General features: G+C 35.1%; 1 protein-coding gene across 4 annotated transcripts; it reads right to left on the minus strand.

The window, feature by feature from the left end:
- Positions 1–6,641: 6,641 nt before the first annotated feature.
- On the minus strand, positions 6,642–23,555 carry LOC129759308 (uncharacterized). Of its 4 annotated transcripts, XM_055756711.1 has the most exons (6): positions 23,025–23,153; positions 22,537–22,774; positions 19,008–19,405; positions 18,793–18,946; positions 7,899–8,985; positions 6,642–7,840 (listed from the first exon to the last, which is right to left on the minus strand). In XM_055756711.1, the coding sequence occupies exons 3-6, from the start codon at positions 19,127–19,129 to the stop codon at positions 7,275–7,277; spliced, it is 1,929 nt and encodes a 642-aa protein (XP_055612686.1). In that variant the 5' UTR covers positions 19,130–19,405; positions 22,537–22,774; positions 23,025–23,153; the 3' UTR covers positions 6,642–7,274. The 4 variants fall into 4 exon arrangements, with proteins under 4 accessions (XP_055612686.1, XP_055612687.1, XP_055612688.1 ...); XM_055756712.1 differs by lacking the exons at positions 22,537–22,774; positions 23,025–23,153 and adding an exon at positions 23,455–23,555; XM_055756713.1 differs by lacking the exon at positions 22,537–22,774 and having other exon boundaries at positions 23,025–23,043.
- Positions 23,556–24,833: the final 1,278 nt, after the last annotated feature.

The following is a 24,833-nucleotide window of genomic DNA, read 5'->3' on the forward strand; positions in this document are numbered from 1 at the left end:
GCAATACCGCAAAACTTAAGAAAAGAAAACTTGCAACGTTGTCTTAAAAGTGAATCTCAACGTGACCACACGAAAAAAGAAATTATGCCAAATGGCTTTATGCTAAATGGCTTTTATGCTAAATAACCTTTATGCCAAATGGCTTTTATGCCAAGTGGCTTTTTGCCAAAAGGCATTATGCCAAATGGCTTTATGCCGAATGCCTTTATCAGGGTTGCTAGCGAACCGGGAAAAACTTTGGAATTTCATCGCGTCACCGGGAAACCGGGAAAAAACCGAGAATTTCGGCACCTCACCGGGAAAATTGACATTTTTGAAATTTTTTCACAAAGTTTCAAAAATATTTTTAGAATTGCAAGGTAGTAGGCCCGTGAGGAACAAAACGATGAAATGTGATGAAAAGTTTTTTAAATTAAAATTACCCTTCCGCTCATTTTCAACATCTTTCACCTTATTCTAATCTTCTATCCGTCTATATTCTTTCAATTCTTAAATATTCTTTCTCAAAGAATATAAAATTTCACCGATATAGCCGATAAAATAATTTCATAAAATATTTTTAGAATTATTTCAAAATTTAAGAGTATTTATGAGAGTCTCGATATAGATTTATCTCATAATCGCTTATTTTCGTTCATTAGTAAAATAAGCCTTTATGTTAACACTTATTGCGGAGAAATATGAGTTATCTCGTTTTTTCGCTCTCCGCTTACAAGCATAACTCAAATGATATTAATTTAATAATGAAATTATTATCGACAAAACTAAACACAAAACTGTACTTTTTTCCTCTCTTAAAGAGGTTTCTAACTTAACCAGGTTCTCTTTTATAGAGGGTCACCAACATACAAACGAATTAAAGTGATCTAGGAATTCAACTATTCAATATGTATTTGATGAAAATCCACCTGACACCAGTTGATGCATCAGTTCGAAGTTTTCTGAGTAAGTTTTAATAAAGAGGAGAGAAAATAACACAAAAGTGTTATTTTCTCTAACTTCCTTGATCTAGTCAGGTCGACTCTAACTTATAGAGGTATTACACTCTCACTTGAAGAGGTTTAGTAAAATTATTTTATGCAAAAAGCAAATAATTTGGCAGCGTGAGACGTTTTTAAGCAGAGTTACACCTCTTTTTCATCAGAAAAAAAATTGGTTTTTCAATGTTGTATTTCGTTTTAATTGGTCTGAGGAAGGAAGCATTACATCGCAAGTGTTAAGTTTTTAATTCATTCTACGTTAAGCTGTTGCTTATAGTTTCCGAAATGTAAGGTCTTAACCCTGATAAAAATTAATATCTTACACTCAAACAATTAAACCTCAGCCCTGTTTTATACATGGTTTCTATATTTTCACGAATCTTTAGTTCAAATGACTATTACTACAGTTATTCATTGTTTTGTTTAAAAGAATTTTTTTTTGAAAATCATGTCTTTGGATTTGTACAAAAAAAAAATTAACTGAATTAAGAAAATAACTAAATATTTTCCGGCAATCTGATGATTTTAAGTTTTGTAAGACAAATCCCCATTCAAGTTGATTTTATAGTATGTTTCGTTGTATTGTTAACATACTTCTATAAAAATTATACTTTTTTTCTAGAACTCAATAGAAATTCTAGAAAATTTATATTGGCTGAAAAGTACTAACATTACAGTTTCAAAATCAATTCAACCGGACTTTTTTGCAAAATTTTTGAAATTGTGGAGCAAAACAACGATTAGATGCCCAGTTCGTTAGATTTGTTTTAAAATAAATCATGAAAACCTGGGAAAAACCGGGAAAAACTTTGGAATTTCAAAACGAAAAATCGCTAGCAACCCTGTTTATTTTTTACTCTAAATTTTACACACATACCCATGATGCCTCTAGATATGGTGATCTCATATGCCAAATCGCCATTCCGCCATATTGAAAAAAGTTTTGACAGCTGGCTGTAGTGTTTACGAAAAAAGGGGTCCAGGGATGCCAGGTGTTGGAGATAAAAAATCAGATGGCAAAAAAGTGTGTGTATGTGCACAAGCCAATCGTAAACGAATGATCAAAAGATTTAAAACCGTACTGGGGTTTAGTTTATTTTATTATGTTTAAATTGAGTTTTCGGAGAAAAGCAATGATATGACGATATGAGTATATTCAATGAATTAATTTGTATTCTAAACACTTTTTTTTAATGAAATTACAATACCGTTCGGTCTATCCGTATGTTCCGAAAAAGAAAAACTTTTCATTGACCGTTATGATAGAAAGGATCTTAAAGGGTGGAACAAACAACCAAAACCCTAAACCGGATGTTGCTTGTTCCTTATTCTTGTTACCTTATCCAAAGAGCTATTTTGTTTCCCTTTAATCGAAAAGTGTTGGATGAAAATAAAAGTAAATCGGTTCTGCTAAAGGAATGCTATAAATTCTGCTATTGATAATTTTCATGATTAAATGATAAACGATTTTATGATTCGAAAGTTTATTTTCAAATAACTGTTGCATCATGTAAATACTGCTTAAGCCTTTTTAATATTAACATATTCAGTTAATGTACCTTCACCACCACCCACGAGCAGCGCTGAGCTGGAGCTTTGCTGCACTTGAGGATGACTAGCAATTGGACAGCATCACCTGCAGAATCCTTCAGGAGCTCAATCCATTCCGGACAATCAACAGTCGGCAGTGGATCGAACTGATGCCCCAACCCACTCATCGGACTTATCGTCATGCTGCTCAGGCGCCTAACGTTGCGCCTATTTTACTATTTCAGCTCATCGGTTTCCTCATTCAAAAGTGCCAAAAACTTCATCTGGTTTTCCCAAATGCTACCCATCAGATCCGGATTACTCGATTGGATCTTCTGGAGCAGCGATGGCAACAGACGGGGGTCCTCCTGAAGCAGCTTTTTCATCTCGATGAAGATCGGATGTTCCTGCAGGAGGGCCAGCCGCTTCTCGGACGATGGAATGTAACGCCTCGCCATGTTACCATCCGATTCGATGACTTTCTGCTGCTTCTAGATAGCTCTTGAAAGAAAAAAGTATCGAATAAGCATAAATTTGTCATAAGTAATGCAAAATTAATGTTACTCACCGCTACCGACAAAGCTGGCACCGTCGTTTATAGGTCCAACTTCTTCCAGCTTTGCTTACCAGCCCGGAGCTCAGCCGGAAGATTTTGTTTCGATTCTATGAATTATTTTTTGCAAAAATCAAGGCGAAATCTTTGTCTAAGCAATATCTTGATGATTGGCAAAACTTCGTGTTTTACAAAAAATAAGAGTACCTGGCATCCCAGCCAGCCAGCAGCCAGCCGAACAGCCAGCTGTCAAATTTCGGCTCCTCCTCCGCATCCAACCCTCGTCTACTTTTTGCCAAAGTAAGACCACCATATCTAGAGGCATCATGCACATACCTATACTGACATCGGAAAGAAATCGCAATTTTGTCGCTGTGAACACGATTTGCATCGTGTATAGCCATAGACTACAAAAATGGTCTGTACAAATTCGATGATTACACGACGATTGTTTCATTCTATGCTCGCCCACACACGATACAAACATATTTCACGCGAACACAAACGATTGCTGGCGAAAACAGCAACAGCAACAAATAAAAACCATCTCCACCCCGGATTGGATATTTCGATTCTGACCGATTTTACTCAAACCGTTTGGGCGCTCATTTTTTAAGCTTAATAACTTTTTTATCTTTACTCGAATCTAAATGCAGTCTTGAGTTTAGGCTTTAAGAAAAACCGTTTTCAAAAGAAATCGGCCGAAAGGGACCAAAGTTATTCATGAAAAACTGGATTTTTATGTTCCTCCCGAATAAAATGTCTCAAAATCCCATACAAACTTTAGGCTCGTTGAGCGACTCTTCCCGTGATCCGATCTGGCTCAAATTTGACCCCCGCATCCCTTTCTGAAAATTACGTAACGTTGATAAATACCCCCCCCCCCCCCCCCTACTCTCATATTTTTCAATTTTAATGTTCGATGGTTGGAAAGAGTTTTAACATAATATTTTTTAATGTCCTTCAAATCACATACAGCATAATAAATCCATATCTGTCCAGATCGCTTCTTATACAGCGTGTTCGTAAATTGATTTTTTGGGTGATGCATCGATTTTTATTGTAGATGTCAAATCACCTTCAAATGCCGTACCCTAAGTTGCAATGGGTTAATTTTAATTTGCAATTTTCAATACCGATCTTAAGAAGTCTCTCTTAGAATATTTATAAGAGGAATAGATACAAAGCAGCTAAAATCATGTTTTTGAAACGAACACAATCACATACAATGAAACTTGATGTTTCCTCGAAGAGATTCCTTTTCTTAACTCTAAGCGTACAACTTTCGAAGATATCTCGCGTGAGCTTTCATTACGTCGAATGAAACAAAATTTGAAAAACTTAGATATTCACTAAAAAAGCTTCATTATAACATTATCTACCTATGTGATTGATAAAACAATCAATTTAAACCCTTTTAACATATAAAATTTAAGACTTTCAAAATGAAGAATGAAACAATACCTTGATTGCCAATTTCAATGTTGCTTACGTCCCTTCTTCCAAACGGCGAATGTGCAGAGGAAGAAAAACCTAGCACATTCGCTATGGATTCCATGAGCAAACAAGTGTATAAAGATAGAGGTTATCAGAATATCAACCTGGCAATGAACATTATTTCAGATTCTTTTTTTTTTCAAGCGTTTTTAAATCGATACTCAAGCAGCAAACCTAACAACTAACAGCAGCAGGCTGATCGGCAGCAGCCTGCTGCTGTTAGTCACCCAATCACCCGATTCACACTTTTATTACGCATTCACTAATAAATTTACCGCTACACTCGACAACTCACCAAGTTAACATTCACTATGCCGAGAAAATTGAAAATTTTATTTACCGATAACTGCCTCAGAAACATTTGGGCGTAAGTGCAAGTTGAACGAATCAAAGGACGAATGAGACAAATTTCCCCTCCAGCTGGTCGGCAACAGAAAGTTGATCAGCAGCAGCAAGCTAGTTTGACCAATGGCGCACCAAATTCACACATTTCATTATGCATTTTCTCACCAATTTTTCGCTACACTAGATATTTCACTTATTAAACAGCCACTACGCCGAGAAAATTGAAAATTTCCCATAGTATTTGCATCAGAAACATTTGGGCGTAAGTGCAAGTTGAACGAATCAAAGGACGAAAGAAAAGAGACGAATGAAACAAATTTCCCCTCCAAACGACGAATGTGTTCAGACGTATGAACGATTTATGTTTGAATATGTCGTATGTTCCTATATGATTAAAAAATAGCTCTAAAAATTGCAAAAAATTAAATTCATAATGTGGAATATCTGAAACAATTAGTTTACATTAATATTGCGTATTTTTGGAAGGGTTATCGGCGCAGGAATAAAAATAGGATTTGAAAAACACTCTTTAAATTTCAGAAGCGTTTTTCTCGGTTCGGTGTTTCTGTTTCATTCGACGTAATGAAAGCTCACGCGAGATATGATGGCTGGCATCTTGCAAATGCTGAAACTACCAACCCACAGAAAATGTTCTATATATGCCGGTGACTCGGATTCGATCTCATGCCCTCTGGCTTAGAAGACTTCAAGGCTATCCTCTACGCCCCGGACTGCGACTCAAAAATTTTCAAAGAAAAAATCGTTACGCGATGAGCATACCTCCACCCCCTCCCCTATGTCAAAATTCGTAAAGCTCGAGCTTACTCCCCCTCCCCCCTAGGAGCGTTACGTAACAAATGGATGCCCCCTTAGGCAAACAAGTTATTAACTGTTTAACAGGGGTATGCCTTTTGGCATTAAAACTATAAATTAAATTGACATCACTGCTGGGTGCGTAGCGAGGTATTGCATGACTACTTTTCATGCAATACTTCGCGAGGCATCAGCAGTGATGTCAATTTAATTTATTGTTTTTCAATTCTAAAAGACATACCCCTGTCCTGTGAAACAGCTAATAACTTTTTTGCCTAATAAGATACGAAGTTTCGGTCTTCAACCAACTTGTTCAGCGGAAAATATCCTTAAGAGAATGTATAAATTGGCACAGAAACCATAAGCTGGCTTGGTTTCACAGAAGAAATAAAAAAGATGTTGATTTTGTTAGTACAAAATATTAAATTTTCCCATACAATCCTTAAAGTTCAAATATACTCATGTAAACGTTACTTAAAAATTCTGCAAAAAATCATGCATGACTTTTGAACCAAACGAAGCTTTTTAGACCACAGGATTTGAGAAATCCAAAAATGAACCCAAATCGACTCAGTCTTCTGTCCCATTGCTGGTTTTCTGATAAATAGGTGTACATACATTACTCAAAGAATTTTTATTAAATTTTGAAGCAGTGCAATTTGAATTAAAGGTCTGAATCTTTTCAAGAGTTAAAAGTAAAATCGTGTCATTCCATTCCGTCCGTGGCTGCAGTCGAGAGTTACTTTTTAATCGAGTTATCTCTGATCGTATGCTTCTCTTTTCCAAAATTTAAATCAATCAGGATGTTTTCAGACTTCCTTAGTATGTCTATCCCTAACTAAGTCTACCTGCTATTGATGAAATTCAATACTTACTCAGGAAGTTTCGGTTAAACTTATTAAGATAAAGAAAAGATGAGAAGGTAGCTTTTCAGATTTTTATTACATATGCAATTAAAAAAAATCAAACATACATATTTCAGATCTTGATGAAGCAGCTGTGATATTCATAGGACAAACGAAAAATGAACTGTCTGATTTCATGTCGAAATCTTAAAAAAAAAACAATTCTTCAAAGATTCTTCTTTTGAACCAATTCGAATAATAAATAATAAGCGTAACATTTTATGTTATGTATGAAAAACCTTTGGGTAACATTTTCTTGACAATAAAAAAATCTACGAGCTACATTTGTTTGGGTCAATAATACCCACTTTATCGATTTGCTTGCAACTGAGCAGTTACTAAAGTATACATTTTACAAGAACTAATAATATTCATGGCTCTCAAAAATATTACATTTCTCTTGCACATCTAAAATATTTTCACAAATATTTGTATTTATTTAAATTGTGGCTTCTATAAGTTTTGATAATAGTTTCTATTAATAACCAAAAATATAATACAAAAATTATGTCTCTTTGAGATTCTTGTTTTCATCTTCTGTTTCGAATGAATAATACCATTTTACTCACTTAAACTATTCGTCTAAATGTTGTTTTAGGCTTTCAAAACCACACACATCCATGTGACCGTTAAAGGAACAAAATTCAGTTGTTACTCTTGATTCTTACAATAGCAGTACTTTCTCATTTCTGGATCTTTCTCGTAGATACAGTTCGCCTGCGATCCGTATTTGTTAATGCGCGAGATATCGCTCAGCTTGACACGGTACTGATTTTTGGCAATGTCGTGAAGCACACTGCCCTCATATATAGCCTTTCCGGGAATAGTCACTATTTTGACTTGGTACATGTCGTGCGCAATTTTAGTTCCGGTTGAACTGAAATCGCCCAGAAATCCATCAGTATCTTTGTTCTGTTTGAATTTGACTAGATCGTCATGAGGAGACAACTTCGCGGCCCATTCTATCGTATCCAGCGTTAGTGAAGCACATATTCCTCGATGCCTTTCGGTATATTTATTGATGAATTCTACCACTGCCATGGCCGAGCGAAACACTTCCTCGGACGAGTGATCCTGAATCGTTTCCCAATTCAAACAAGCGCACCAATGCGGTTCAATGTAGGCATCTGCACAGGAGCGGTTTTGAGGAATTTCCTCAAAAAGCGAAAGTGCCCGGGTATGTGCAGGTCGTTGCTTCGTTTTGAGATTCTGCAGATCTGAAATAAGGTAGAAAATTAATTTTAAAATATCTAAAATCTATTCGATGAAGCATACTCAAAATATCCTGAAGCGTTTCATGTACGTCAAATGGAGTCACAAGCCGATTTAAATTGGTTTGAAATTGATTGTACTGTTCTGCGTATTGACGCTTGAACCATTCGGGAAAAGCGAAAGCGAAAAACGGTAACCGTTCCTCCTGCTTGCCTTGCAGAGTGTTGCGCACCTCGGCAAACCGATTACCGTGATCGGACATCATGATGAGGATTGTGTTGTTCAATACTCCTGACTGTTTTAGCTCCACCAGCCAGTTGGCGATATCGGTATCGGCTACTCCGACTAGATTGATAGAATCGTGAGATAATTCGCCATGAAAGCTAAAAACGAATCGTGGATTTGCGGTATAACTTAACATAAATTCTTTAGTATAGTCGAGCATAATCTTGTGCCGAGGCTGTGCCCCTACGCATAAACGTTTGTAATAGCTAAGTTGACTTTCTATTGCGAGATAATATGTGCGCATGTAATGATCAGTTGGTTGAGCATCGAATCCATTCAATCGGTATGAAAAGGTACCGATGTGCGGAACATCTTCGTTGAATGCCGTCACATATCCATATTTTTCGTATTCATTCCAAACCATGGGGTATACATTGACAAATTCGGAATTCTTCATTCTCCTACGCGTTTCCGGCAGCTCTAGTTCCGTAAACCCCGTTAGCAACGGAATCAATGCTTGCGGTGTACCGTCACCTATAATATTATATCCCTGAAGAACATCTGCTTTTAAATATTTTGTCAAATATTTATACGCCTTTGGTAATTTTCTGATGAATGCATTTCTACTGAGCGAATCGTAACCGATCATCAAAACGTTCAGTGTATTTTCCTTATTCCAACTGGTACGGCTGCGAATATTATTATCCTCCCGGATACCAATAACTACTCCATTCCACCGAAATCTTGATTCGGTCCAGCATCGGGCCCGGGCAAAATCACTTTTCTCAAGCTTATAGCTGTGACTTGTTCGAACGGGCGGTCCGTAAGCTAATTTGTTATCGTCGACTCGTGAGATATCGGAGAAATCACAGGTTATCTTACCGCGAACCTTAACCACTTCTGGCTTGATGGTGCAGGTTGATTTCTGGGGAAAAGTTTAGTTGATTTTATTGAATTTAGATTATTTTATTGATAAACGATAAGAGGTCAAGAGGATATTGATCTCCTGTTATATAATTGACGATGAAAACCGTTACGTCCCTTTCCGAAATATTTTCAAAGACAAGATAAAAAAAGAAAGGCAGCACACGTTAAAGTAAAGAGTATTGCATTATTTCGACCTCCGAACGAACATAAAAGTGAACAAAAACTGTGAGCAATACATTTGTGCATGTTATGACCCTGCTTAAATTTTATAAGCGATGTTTTTTGTTAACTTTAATCCGTCCAAAATATTTGCAGCCGCAATAACTTTCTTGTTTTTAAATCTACTTCTTACGTATTTCTCCTTTTTTCAACATCAAATAGCCATGCTTAGCTAAGTCTTTTTGACCAACTTAATAGTTCGTGAAAAGTCTCCGTTGTACTTGTAGTATCTGCGTGTATAGAAGTTCTTAATTGATAGTACCTTTGCATTAGTATACTTTCTGTACAATCATAAGCGTTTTCGTTTATTAGGAGAGGTCATACAAAAGTCCACCAGTTTTGCCCCTCAAGCAGCCGGTTGCACCCCGTAGAAGTTGTCAGTGTTGGGGGTAAGCATGAGGGCGAGTCCCCAGTGACGATTTTGTTTATTTCGTAAGAAATATTTTGCCACTCTGCCAGTGCTATAAACGAAGACGCTACCAGTAACACATCTAGCGACGTGAAGAAAGTTTGATTGTTATTCGACCTCTGACTAGGTTAAGGGAAGCTGGTTAAGGGATGAATCATCCTAAAGAATGAAAATCCCGAGAAAAAATAGGATATCAAGCTGATGTGTCGGTTACAGCTGCTCTGGAGAACAGCTGTACACAGTACTACTACACAACTCTTTTGTAAACTTGAAACTTTTTAATGAGTTCCAGCGGACGTTCTATAGCAACTTCGCAATATGGGAACTTTGAAGTAGATTAAAAGGCTCAATTTTACTTATTTACAACTTCAATCCACGTTTGCATAACAAACACATAGTTAATAGGGAGACGACAATGTGAATACATGTTAAGTTCCGGAGAAACTGGTTAATAACATTACCATTAACCCTTCATTTCATGATTTTTTATTTTTTCTTGAAAAAATTTCCAATAGTGCGCAATGATGAGTACATGAAGGGAAAAATAATGAAAAAATATTATTTTCTCATATTTCGAGGATTTAGCCAAAATATTAATTGTTGCCAATTTGCAACAACATGAAATGGTTTATACCTTTTCGTTCCTCATACAAGACAGCTAGAAAAAAATGCTTATTCCTAATTTATCCAGCACTAATCGTAGTTAAAGCTCAAGAACTTCGTAAACCTAGTGTCTGGACACAATTTAGCTGGGGTTAGTACCTAAGTATGTTGGTTATCCACCATGGGTGCATGGATTCACCTAAGTTTCTGCCAAAGTATGTGCTTACATGCATTATTTAGATCAATTAGTTCGACAAATTTCCAATGCAGCTTACACTATATCCGAACCAAATGGCTTCGTTTGATCTGTTAATTTACTATATGAATTCCGGTATCCGTGTATATTTAGCTGACCTGGAAAACTGATAGAACATTCTTATTTATGAGTTTCCTGCCGATACCTGTAATCGAACCCATTACGCCTAGCATACCAAAACCAGACTCACACCAGCGCCTGGGGGGGGGGGGGGGGGGGGTGGAGGGGTCGTAGATATGCGATAATATTCATTACGTTTGCTTGAAGGTGCCATATGGAAAGCTGACACGTCTTTCCAATACAACTTTTTTTGAAAAAATAACCTTGTCAAAATCAATATTTTGACAATGAAATTCAAGCTTTGGACTTGTATTCAGTTCCGCTTCACTAACTTCGTTTTTTGTGAAAAGTTTAATGGTATTCTTTGTGCTCATAGTTTTTTAGCGCAATATACAGCAATCTAGAAACAAGTTCATTCTCGGCTGACAACAATGTTTGAATTATAAAACCTTAAAAATTGTAATGAAAAAATGATTTTTATGCATGGTATACTTAGATTCAAAGAATCAAGCAACTTGAAAATCAGGAAATACAAATTGTTGAAGAAACAAATTGCGTTTTGTTCTTCAAACACCTACACTAAAAAACAAAAAACAAAATATTTTTATTATTCCTTAATTATAAAAAAACTGATGGATAAAATACATTAAAAATGGGTTTAAAAAAGTATTTGAAGAACATTATGGGACTAATGTTGTTCGCGCCAGCTCGAAAATTCGGCAACAGCGCAACGCAATTTGCGTCACCACGAAAGGATGTTTCTTTTGCCGGTTCCTTTATGTATGAACTTCGTTCATTCAAGGCCACACATGTACATAACGACAGCCGACAAATGCCGGCCGGCATTTTTACAACAACAATTGCATTGGATGTTGCGAGAAAGGGAAGCATTTTGCGTTGCGTACACAAGCTGTGTGTGAATGAATGAGTCGCCAGTTTTGAATTCAGTTTGAATCAAGTCGTCCTTGCGTAAAGTCGTTGCGCCCTTAAGTGAAGAGAACATTATTCCACCAATTCTAAATGAAATTTAAGAACAATAAATCATCTGTAAATAGTTGTAAATAGTTTTAAAATAGAGAAATACAGTTTTAGTTAAGTTATACGTAAAGTGAATTATTGTATCTCCAACCTTCCCCGGTTTATTGCGTTTTCGGACTTTCGGTTCATCCCCCCATTTCGAGAGCAAATTACAGTCCACGGCTCCCACAAATGTTTCAAACTAGGGTATAACATTCTCAAGTAGTGAGCAGAAAAAAACGTTTCTAAAAATTTGAAAATATTTTCTACGAACAAATACAATCTTTTCCGGGGATCATAAAATTATTTTTAAAATCATCGTTGGTTGCATTTGAAAAATTAAAGATGCTAAATTATTAATATAAACACTTTAACTACTTAAAAGTCACAAATTTGTACTAAATGTGACGCATGGTTGATGATCTAGCCAAAAGAATTTGTTCTTGGTTTTCCCCAATATTTTTACAGTTGTCAGCCATTTTGTTCAGTTAGAGGCTTATTCATCTGCATTATTTCAAAAATATCTCGACAACATGATAATATAACATTAAAAATGATAATACTTTCATCAGGAAACATATATACTGTTTAAACGATGAAACATTAGAAAGACACTTTGTAGCCCATAGACCTAACTAAAGGTGCTACCGTTGCATGATGTTGCAAATTTGCAACAATTAATTAAAGACCGTTATATCAGACAAAAAATCAAAAAAATCTTCAAATTGTATTCAATTGTGTTAATTGCATTACTGAAAATGCGAAAATATTTTTTTCAGACAAAATTTTATTTCGCAGTGTGAATTGGACTATGTCAAAACTCTGAAAAATAAGCCTTTTTAAATATTTCATATTTTTCAGATTCAAATGGGTCTAGTTTCTACATGTATACGCAGAAAGTCATTTTTTTTATTCAACGTAATCTTGAAGTTAGAAATATTATTGCCCTGAAGAAAAAAGTTGAATATTTGGTTTTCTGCAAAAGTTACAACAGCTTTAATTAATTGTTGCAAATTTGTTACTTTATGAAACGAAGGGTTAAACATACCGATACTTTATACCTATTTATTCCGCGAGCTTTCTTGTTTCTTAACCGATTTCTACAAAATTTAGAGTTTTGGAAAGCTTATAACGTGACTCAAATATGATTTCCAGCTACAATAATATATTTTAGACATTAAAAAACATTCACTTAGCGCCTAGATAAGCTTAAGTTAATTTTTGTAAAGTTTCATCACTAGAAAACTGGTCTGAAATTGCCTTTCTGGTGCATATAGTTTTATTGCCAAAACCTTACGTTAATATACTCAAAATTCAAAGCTGAATTGGTCGGGATCCGATCAGCCCGAACTGAACGCCATAAACTTGATTTCGAGAAAATCGAGTTCAAAGTTCACAGCCCTACCAATTGATACCATTTCATTAGATAACTCATTGAACAATTTTTCCATCACATTTAGACTCTTATAAGCCTTCGAGGCTGTACTGGTTGATTTTTGATTACAAAAAGTAGAAAACTGAACTTTGATAGCAATTTGTTTGCACCCAGTTCACTTTGGTCGAACTAAAATGTTTAAAAAATAGCCATGCACTATCATTAGACTACACAATTTGTTCCGAACGTAGGAGCCTATTTATAGGCGCTTCACGAGCAGCACCCAACGAGTATCATAATGGCTGATGCTTGAAAAATGTTTTTTTTAGTTGAGTCAGAGTGAACCAAGCCATACAAATTTCGCACTTTTGAAATGCGGAATATCTGTGATTTTTACTTACCGGTTCCGTTCTGAACGACAGTTAGACAAAAATTAAAGCATCTTTTATCGTTAAATGTTAAAAATCCTAACATCCCTTAAGTAAATTGGAAAACAAAATTCCAGGGATTTAGTTCAGTCTGGCTGAATGAGATTTTAACAAACGCTTACAATCTGCAACATGAAGTTTTTAGCCACGGGAACCTTTTTTATCATTACATTTTTTCAGATATTAGGGGGGATGGGGGCATAATGATCACCTTAAGGAAAACACTTATTTAACCATAGAAAATAGCTATAATATGGAGGTTACATTATTGTTTCGTGTTCAGACACTTGAAAAGCCTTTTCCCTAACGGGCTGAAACGTGAAAAACTAGATGAAAACGTTAAAAAATGCATTTTAAAAAAATTTGCCAAAAGCTGAAAACCAGCCACTGTGGAGGCATAATGAGAACCCCCCCTGAGGCAGTATGAGCACCATTAATCAGAGCAAGATGTGAGTTTTTGCCGGGGAATCTGGCAGCGAATTCAATTCGATGAAGTCAGGTGAGTCGTAGATTCATCAAACAAAGCAATAACAAAATAATCTAGGTCTGTTTGTAGAATACAAACAATTCACGCACGCTCGTACATTAAGTGCTTTGTTCGGAGGATGATGCTACTAGCCGTATAATGTAACAATAAAAAAATCGATCATGAATTGTGAATGGAAAAAAATCACCTCGAACAGAAATCTAACTCTAGTCTTTTGATTACCTCTCCGACACCTTACCAATAGGCTAAATCGTCGGATGAAAACTAGTCAAGGTGTGGCGCTATAAATCAATTTTAATTCGCTGCTAGATTCTACGGCAGAAAATGCTCATTATGCCTCGATAATATGGTGCTCTATATGCCCCTAGTCAACAAATTTAAGTAAAAACGTGTTTTAAAATTGATAAAAGTGAAAAATCAAAAATGTTATGATGGTAAAAATTAAGAAACAATGTGTACATCATGTTGCAGTGCGTACATTATAGATCAAGGTTATTTTAAGATCATAAGAGCTTATTTCGTGGTGCTCAAAAATTATAATATTTTCGTAACTTGAGAACCAAGCTAGTTTTTTTTAAATATCTCTGTAAAGATGATAAGGTGATTCCTTTTTTTGTGAAAAATTAATACTATAGGAAGTACGAAACAAATCCTCATGAAAATTTATTTAATAAAATACGTACTTTCGTAGAAAAGCGTAGTGCTCATTATGCCCTGGGTGCTCGTTATGCCCTCATCTCCCCTAGTTATTGACTAGCCGAAGAACTGTTTTTAATCGAAAAATCCAAAACACATAAGATTATTTCGATCAAAATCAGTTTTCATCACCAAAACATGCTTTTTATCTTTACCCCTAAAGTGGCTCTTAGTTCACTTTGGCGCAACGTATTTTTGCCATTTCCACTGTCTGCGACATTGAAATTTTCTAGTAAAATTATAAAAAAATAGCAAAAATGTTCTGATTTGCATTGGATAGGTAGTTTATCATGTTTCGCATCCGCTGCAATAGATAACTCCATTTTTTTTTTTTCAAATTGGCGTTCAGTTCGGTCTGGTCGAATCCCGACCAATTTATCTCAGAAAATACAGATCGAAAAACGGCAATCTTTGAAAATTCGTCATAAATTATGTGTTTGTATTGAAAAAGTCTAAAGATGCCAAAATGCGACAAACTATGTCAACTCTCCTATCCCCTTTTTAAAAATTTCTACTGTGGCTGGAACAGATTTGGCGGTTGATTGATTGAAAAGGACGAGTTTGAAACCACATTTTTACATTTTTTGTAGCCATTATCTTAAAAAAAAATATATGTGCAACATATAGCTTCTACATTCAGCTTACTTAGGTACTAGACTGACCCAAATTTGTATGGGAAATTTCAAGCTTGTGAAATGATATGCGCTGCAGGCTAAAATTGATCCCAAGCCTAGTACAAGGTCTTATGCCAAATTTGGGCCAGATCGGATCATGGGAAGGGGTCGCTCAACAAGCCTAAAGTTTGTATGGGCTTTTGAGACATTTTGATCGAGAAGAAAATGAAAATCCAGTTTTTCATTTATAACTTTAGTCCCCTTCGGCAGGTTTCTTTTGAAAACGGGTTTTCCTAAAGCCTAAACTATGACAAATATTTCACCCGAAGACTGCATTTCAATTCGAGTTATAATAAAAAAGTTATTAGACTTCGAAATAAGGGTAACTTTTTAAGGGTGATATTCATCACTGTTAATGCTGCGTCAAAATGTTCGAAGCAGTGTCTTTCACTAATAGTGATGAATATCACCCTTAAAAGATAGCTATTTTTTGAAGCTTATTAACTTTTTTTTATCTTAACTCGAATCGAAATGCATTCTTCGGATGGAATATTTGTCATAGTTTAGGTTTTAAGAAAAATCGTTTTAGTTTATTCATGAAAAACTGGATTTTCATGTTCCTCCCGGACAAAAGTGACCCCTTCCCGTGATCCGATCTGGCCCTAATTTGGCATGAGATCTTGTACTAAGCCTATAGGATCAATTTAAGACTGCAGCGCAGAGCTTTTTCAAATGTCGGGCACCCAAAATAATCTGCACGTAGCGGCTACGTGAAAAACAACATGATTTTTATCCAAGTGATTTTCACGTAGATGCTACGAAATAAATATGTAAACGCGCTCCTATAGGAATTGATGCTTTATGAATGTTGTAGGTGACTTTTATGTGAATTTTGAGTATGCTCAACGCAATGTGTTTATGAATGCTACCGAAAATATTTTTGGTATGAAAATGAAATTTGGGTCGATTTTGTTAATTGTTTTCCTTTTATTTTTGTTTATTTTTATTAATAAATATGAAATTCAACAAAATTAATGGAAAATAAAATTTATTTCCACAAATTAGCACAAAATGTATCATCTGCCAGTTGCGTTAAGAGACAAAATGGAACGGGTTCCGGTAATTTCCTTGGAGCTGGAGCATCTGCGACACCTTTGAAATTTTCCGGACTGGAATCGTCTCCTCGATTGTTGCCGCTTTCCAGAATATTAGACAGCTAGCGACGAAAATGCCACATCCGTATGTTTTCCGTTGAAATCGGTGGAACTTCTAGGAGTTTTATCCGAGGCTGAAAACAACAAAATCCACAACTTAAGTTGAATAGAATTTCGAAGGGGAAATAAATACGCTCACCTCCACGAACTCGACGCTCGGATTTGTGTTTCTCGAGCTTGGGATCATACTCGTCCTCCAATGCTGAATGTTCTTAAGCTGCTGCTTCCTGTACCACATTGCAAAGGAAAAAAAAGTTAGCTGACAGACAACAATTCCCTTTCCAACAAGAATTTACTACCACATGCTTGAGAAAAGCAGAAAAAATAATTCTAATCCATCCACATGGACTTTACGTGAAATTCATGTGCCATTTATATGGGAGTACAGTAACTACTACAAAGCACATGTAGAATCGATGGGATGCATCAAAAGCACAGTTTACGTGAGAAATCCCGTAAATTTAATTTCTAAATTATTTTGGGTGGGTGATTTGGGACACTCTATCAGGCACTAAGTGAAATTTTTCAGGGCACTTAATAACTGATTTACAGCCTTTTTCTGGAAGCTTTTTTTAAAAAAAAAAAAAACTTTGAATAACTTTGAAATTTTGTTTGAAGCTGAAGATTGACTGATAATCATATTTGAGTCACATAATAAGCTTTCCAAAACTATAAATTTTGCAGAAATTGGTTGAGAAACTAGAGATTTTTCGCAAATAAGTGTATGCCGTCATTTGACCGCTCGCGGTATAAAAAGATAAGATATCATAGCGTTAATCGAAAACCACGATACCATCATGTCACCATCTACCGCCCAGACACCATTTACCGCCCAAAATCACCCTTTTGTTTGTATTTTGAAAAAACTGGGATGTTTTCTCCAAAAATAAGACCTGTGTTCTGTGTCGGCATCATTGTTCGATCATTTCACCGAAAAAACATCACTTAATTATGCCAACTATAGCCAGAAATTAAATGTATAGTTTTTGGTTTCCGGTCAAATTGTTGAATTCGACGCCTGTTAGCGAACTAAGCATTACTGTACTCCTAGGGCAAAAACGGTTTTTGTTTTCAAGATAGTACCTATTTGACCTAAAATCGACTTGAAACGATAGTTTTATTTTCGTAGAATAGATTTGCATCGAAAAATTTCCGATTTTTTTCAATAGTTGTTGTTTTTTGAAGCGTTTAGTGATGGGCGGTAATTGGTGTTTAAAAAAAAGTGTGGGTTCCTAATGACCGGTCACGCACAATTTCTTTGTTTTTAACGCATGTATTGTGTCAAATGTGTAAATTATAAGAAGAATTTAGTTCGATTATGTTAGAAAATGATGTTTTATCGCTGAAAGTAACCGGTTACTTGAGGCTGTTTGCCTGGAATCATCATTTTGTCAGTCAACGCACTTTGTTACAATTTGTCAAAAATTTTCGGGAAAAATTTCACAAAATGTATTCTCTCAAGTTCCTCAAAATGCTTTTGACAGCTCGTTACATGGAAAATACTAAAAAGAACAGTTTCCGTGTTGTTAGATAGTTTTTCCTTGAGAAAACCTTATTGATACCCAAAAAAGTCGAGTGGGCGGTAATATGGCCAGTTGAACACCTCAAAATTTAGTTAATTATTTTGAAAAGCGCACATTTTTCGCATTCCACTAAATTTTTAATTGAAAGTAGAGCAGTTTTGAGATGTATTGGAAAAGAAAGCGAATAAAAATCTGCCGTCATTTTTTTATTACACATGTTTGAAGTTGAAAAACCGCTTAACTAGGCGGTAGATGGTGACATGATGGTACTTAGAAAAATTATAATGATGAAAATATACATTTTTAAAATAAAAATAGTCCTGTACTGTAAAATAAATTATATTGGACATAATCATCATTTAAAGTTCAAAAACAGTAATTTGACCGCCTCCGGTACGTTTAGTGTTAAAGTTGTAATAAAGTAGAAATCAAGTTCCAGAACGTCTTTTTGAAGAAAAATCATCATATTGAATAAAATCGTTGCTCACTCATTATTTTTATACAAATCAACCAGTATGTAGCTGGAGCGGTGAGTTTCAGTTCGAGACTTGATAAGAACATTTTAATTGAAGTGTGAGTAAGTAAAAATCAAATCAAATCAAATAAATCGACGATTCAACCATAAAGTGGTGACAAAAGTATTTTTATCGATTTTTGTTCTGCTCATAAAAGTGCTTTTTGAAGTTGGTTAGAAATTGTTCACCAATTTATGTGTACTTTCAGATAATTTCAATGTTCGTTTAACTATTTAAAAAATGAGCTGGAAACAAGTCGTATAAGCACACTCAATTAAGCTGAATAAACCTGATAGAGGAATGTTATCCGAACTTTTGGTTGCCTGGGTATTGGATGAATTACTTCCGTTTACATCATAAAGGTACAATGGTAAAAAAATTATACTCACATGGCACGTAACCCAATCGTCATTTTCATCCCCACATTCGATCGGCGGTTCATCCTTCATAAAACTAAGCATTTCCGGCGATTCCACTGGCAGATTGGGCATTTTGCAGGCCCCTTGATTAGCCAACGACCTAATTGATTCTTCAATCAGGCTTCTGAAGTTAGGAAAAGAAGTTTAGTGTTGTTAGAGAAACTTCTGTTTCATAATGTTATTACATTTTCTCCCGATTGTCTACGTAGTCGCGGCTGTTGATCACATAGTCCACCAGTAAATAGCCGATGACGACTGCGAACAATAGAAGCAAATTTCGACGGGAACATTTCCTGAGATTGTGCATGATCGTTACAACATCGGAGCTTCTACTGATACGAACTAGGTAGAGAACTATCGAGCACTATTGATGTGTGATGGAAATGGTAACAATGCCGAAGATAGAACCTATGGTGCTGAACTTTCAGCTGTGCTGATTGATGAAGGGCCAGCGCTTAGGTCGTCACAGTTTGCAAGTGCACGTGAGGTTAGGCATGTGAAATGCTCTCACTATCAATAATGGCAGCTCGCCGTCATAGCAGATTGCATCTCTGTTTCTCAACTAACCCCCCGGGATAAAGTGCTGCAAGTTGAAAACAAAACAACTTAGATTAGTATAACATAGAAACGAATGATTCAAGCCTTCGTTTAGGAGTTCTGTAGAATAGTAGATAAAAAAAAATCGAATAGGGTCATAAAAAATACATATGTACTCAACGTTGTGCTTGAGTGAACAATGTTGGCAGTTATCATTATACGAATACTCGAGACCGTAAGTAATAGGTAGCTTTAACTTGAACACCAAGCAAACATATCGCTCAAAAGAAAAATGCGGGCTCATTCACTACATCTGTAGCAATTTGCATTCTCCAAAAAATACAGAATAATTTATGTTTTAGATTTATTTATTTATTTTTAGTTAGTTATAAATAGTTCATTAAGTCAGAATCACTTGGTTTTACTTGAAGAGGTACTACCCCAACCTGAATCCCTTGCATGGTTTATTAAAAGTCGCAGTGTTACATTACACAAAATGCCAATAATCTGTACAAAATTTAAAAAATTCCGTCATTTGCACGTACAGAATCTGTACCAAAAATGAGTGAAAAAATCTGTGCTTTTCTAGATAAAAACATGTGCAATAGACTGCCCCAAATTTGTATGAGAAATTTGAAACCTGTAAAATGTTATGCGCTGCAGGCTGAAATTAATCATAGGCCTAGTACAAGATATCATGCCAAGTTTGGGCCAGATCGGATCACGGGAGAGGGTCGCTCAACGAGCCTGAAGTTTGTATGGGTTTTTGAGACATTTTGTTCGGGAGGAACACGAAAATCCAGTTTTTCGTCAATAATTTATCCATGATATGGTTGAAATGCATGATTCTGGGATGTTGTGAAAGGTACAATATAGCTGACTTCTGCTATTAGTTTGAGCTAGTTTTATTATTAGTTTGAGCTAGATTTCTTATTGGATATTGGTAGATGATATGATCCAACATCCTATTATTAGATTGAGATTAGTATTTCTTTTTCGATGAATGCTCAACCTACAGTGAGCGAAATAAGAATAGCACCACTATGTGTTTTGCTTGTTAAAATATGAATGATTGAAAATCACCAAAATTTTCTTCTATAAATTGTTTTGAATTGTTTAACGGATAAATCAAGCATAAGTTTACTTTTTTTGGACGTTGCAATTGGCGTTGAGGACCAAAACTTTGGAAAAAGGGTGCGAAATAAGAATAGAACCACTTGTGTTTTTTCTACAAAAACAAGATTATTTCTAAAAATTTACTATGTAAAAGTGAATAATAATGCTTCTACGAATTATATGAATAGTTCACTGCATTTTAAGAAGTTTTCTAGAATAACAAAGATTTTCAAAGGGTTTAAAATAGTGTTTTAAGAGATGCTTTTCTAGAACTAAGGAATTTGATATTTGAGCTGTAATTCTTCACCAAACTACTTACTTTCTTCATTAAAACGACGTGAAATGATGAATCAAACATTTTCTGTTTATTTTAAATCAGAAAAAACAGGTTGGTATTCATAAACTAAGATTTTTTTTTCAATAAACATAACTTTTTCCAGTTTCAAGTCATAGATGGTAGCACTATCTTGCCTTTAATACCAAATTAAGTCTCAATATTGATTTTTCAGGATTATTTAGGCCCATATTCATTATTTCGATGTAGTTTTCCAACACAGTTTTGTTGGAGTTCACGCTGCAGAAATATTTTCCGGATTTGCAAAAAAAAAAATCAACACAAGAATATAACACCGCCAAAATTCCTACACATCTCAACTTCCGATTCAATTTCAAATCATACCAATAATACTGCTATTTATCTGGTTCATCAAGCTCCATCGGAAAGTACAAAATTATTCTGATTATCGGTCCAAGAAATTCACTTTCATGGGTTCATGATGAAATTCTTATTTTTTGATATTATGATCTTAGAATTACCAAGGCGGTCACACGGTACCAAGTACTTATTTCTTGACCAAAATCATCCAGCACACCTGAATTAATCCCAGATATTCGAAAATGGGCATCAACTCGGTTTAATTGCAAGATAGTGCTGCCATCTATGACTTGAAACTAGAGAAATAGCGTTTGACTATTCAAAAACATTAGTATTTTTGAATTTGAAGCCTGTTTTTTTTCTTCAAATTCAGCATCAAATCTATGTTTCGTCAATTTGCATCATACTTATGAATGATGATGAAGAAATAAAGCAGTTTGATAAAGTATTATAGCTCAAGTATCAAATTCCTAAACGCTAGAGGAGCATCTCTTGAAACCCCCTTTTAAAACCTTTGAAAATCTTTGAAATTCTAGAAAACTCCTTAAAATACAGTAAACTGTTCAAATAATTCGTAGAAGCATTATTATTCACTTTTACACAGTACTTTTTTAGAAATAATCTTGTTTTTATTGAAAACACACAAGTGGTTCTATTCTTATTTCGCACCCTTTTTCCATAGTTTTGGTCCTCAACGCCAATTGCAACGACCAAAAAAAGTAAACTTATGCTTGATTTATCCGTTAAACAATTCAAAACAATTTATAGAAGAAAATTTTGGTGATTTTCAATCATTCATATTTTAACAAGCAAAACACATAGTGGTTCTATTCTTATTTCGCTCACTGTATAACAACTTTTATCCGGTGATAACCAATGAGCTTCGAGTAGTACGTATAAAATTTTCTTGACCGAGTTAAACGACTTATACAAATGGGGATTCGTATGTAAAAAACGGAAAGAAAAAAAGCCATTCATTTTATAATCTGTAAAACTAATAAACGACGTTTTAGCTTATTTTACAGGACAATTTCATTCCAGTTGAAGACTTCCAAAAGCCATTTCTGGTAAACCATCAAACGATTCGCTAGCTCGTAGGTAAGTATTTATAAATATTTATGAATTCATTCCCCGTCAAGCATATCTTGCAGACATTTCTAAAAGCAATACTCTGCAAGTTCCTTCTTTTCGATGTTGTTCGTTCTCAACAACCAAGTGATGCTCTCACAAAGACCAAGAGGGAAGCGAAAAATCGATAACTGCTAAGGAAAGACTACTGCTTTTTTTCTTGTTAATGGATACGTAAATTCTAAAAACAGCTAAAAATAACAAATGTTCGCTTGTAGGGGACATTTTACAGCACAGATACACCTAATATAAATGCTTGAAGTGTGAAATTAACTTACATTTTGCACTGGTTTCGTCACCACAAACTTTTCTATTCGCCGTCAAAATTGTTCGTCGCTTTCTTCCTGTCCCTAGAAGGATAGCCAAATATTGGCTCGTTTATTTCTCATGCTATTAATTAGGGTAGGGGTGCGTGTTTCGCTGTAGCTTTGATTCTAACAGAACTTTGCCGTTCCAAAGACTGGGACCGGCTATTTGTCCAAAATATTTTTCTATTTCCTCCGAGCACAGTACCAACTGAAATTAGAAACTAGACTAGATACCGACTACTATACCGTGGTTTGCTATGGATACATTGCTCTTTTCTCAAATACTGCGCACACCAGGAACAGTTTTCATCAGTTGAATAAATAGCCGAAAATATACGATAGAGACCGCGTAATTTATCTTTGTTTACAGTTATGTTATAACGCTTGAAAAAAAACTAGCACGTACGAGGTGTTTGGATAAAAGTGTAATACCCAACGTAGGTAATGAAATGGTATACCTTTTTTGAACCTTCCTTTACAAGCCAAAAGCAAGCCATTTGAAACCAGCTTAGAACAGAATAAATTTGCCAGACATGCTCGCACATTTATGCTTCACACAACACGAAAGGGTTATTGGCATTACGCCTAATCTTATGTTTGCCTTTTATCATTATTCTATGGTTCGCTAACCACAATAAATACAAAAACGAATTTACAGATTTATCCTTTGGTGAGTGTGTGAGTTCAATTGAGTAATGGTACACGTGCTCTTTACAGCATCCTCAATAAGATTTCAAGATGAATTTGATAACAACCAGAGTGGGTACACCAGTATAGTATCTCATCCCCATTCCCCAGTACCGTCAAACGGAGCATCATGCAACATTTGTATACCATAACACTTATTCAATTTTTATTTTAATATAATGTGTGGTACTTCGGACTTACCAGAAATAAGTTACACAAAGATCCTCACTATTTTACTTGATGACCCAATCCTGCACTTGTTGTTATCCCGTCTGTCATCAATGTTGTTCTCCCATTCGACCATGGTATATCCACTACATCGATACAGTGGAGCCCGGTATCACATCCCCTCTTTTCTACGAGATCTAAATTCTACTTACAGCAGCAGCTGCTAGCAAAACTGTCGTTTGCAGAAATCCATCATTTGGAGATTCCCAATCTCATTTTAGTATTTTAGTAGTATTGATTACAAAATCCTTCTATTTGACCTGACGACCTGACAACCTCATGACTTACAGGATAATATATTTTGTGATTCTTGTAATCACGATTGGACTAAATTCCTGAGATGTGTGTACCTACTGTGCCATCGACTTCCACTCGGCCTAAAAACTAGCCACTAGTGGATCTGTTCATCCACGCTTATTTAACGTAACTGTTCTTCAATATCTTCCTTTTTCTTTTTTTTCCATTATGTACATTATGCAGAGCGTATCACTCATGTAAGCGTATCATCACGGTGAAGAACCTGTAGAATTTAAACTCGCTTTTCTAATAATACCGTTTAGATTATAACAATGACGAAAAGATAATGATTATGTTTCTTTAATTTTGATTTTTTTTTCAGAGCAAATCGATTGTTGAAATTATTTTATTTTTTTTTTTATTCCCGATGTTACTCGGTTATAAATAATAAAGCATCACTTCTAAAAAGATACAATAACTTTTTTTATTTATTTATTATTTTTTTTTTTTACCATATTAAAACAATATAAATTCAGTTAAGTCTATCAGATAGAGTTTGAATCCGTTAAAAAAATCATCAATCGCTAACTGCTAAATATGTCTATGATGCTCAGATCACCATGCGTAAATTCTTTTTTTTCGTCTAATTGTGTGAGTGTTTTTTCCTTGAATATATTTAAATCTTTCTGGGCAAATTTTTCAAAACTTATTTCACATGTTTTGTCTTTCCGCTGGAGCTAATTTTATAAAATAAAATAAATCAGGGGTTATCTTTTATTTATTTATTTATTTATTTTTTTTTTTTAAGAGACTCCGGAATTAAAAGTTTATTAAAATCAATTATTGAGTGATGAGTAAGATACTCGTGATTCTAATTCTAACTCTAATTTCCTTTATTTATAGAGGATTTTAACCATTGCAGTCATTCGTACTCTGTTCGGATATTTTACATTACTACTCGTGATTAAGTGTTCATTTTCGTTTGCGCACAGCCTGTGCCAAAAATCCGGGAATGAAAAAGTTAATTTTATATATTTATTATTAGAATTTGTGAAATCGGAATTTCTGAATGTGCGCTATGGCTTGTTCAATGGCTGATATTCATCGCTTATTAG

The sequence above is a fragment of the Uranotaenia lowii genome, unplaced genomic scaffold, assembly GCF_029784155.1.
Source record: "Uranotaenia lowii strain MFRU-FL unplaced genomic scaffold, ASM2978415v1 HiC_scaffold_138, whole genome shotgun sequence".
In the NCBI taxonomy this organism is placed as follows: Eukaryota; Metazoa; Arthropoda; class Insecta; order Diptera; family Culicidae; genus Uranotaenia; species Uranotaenia lowii.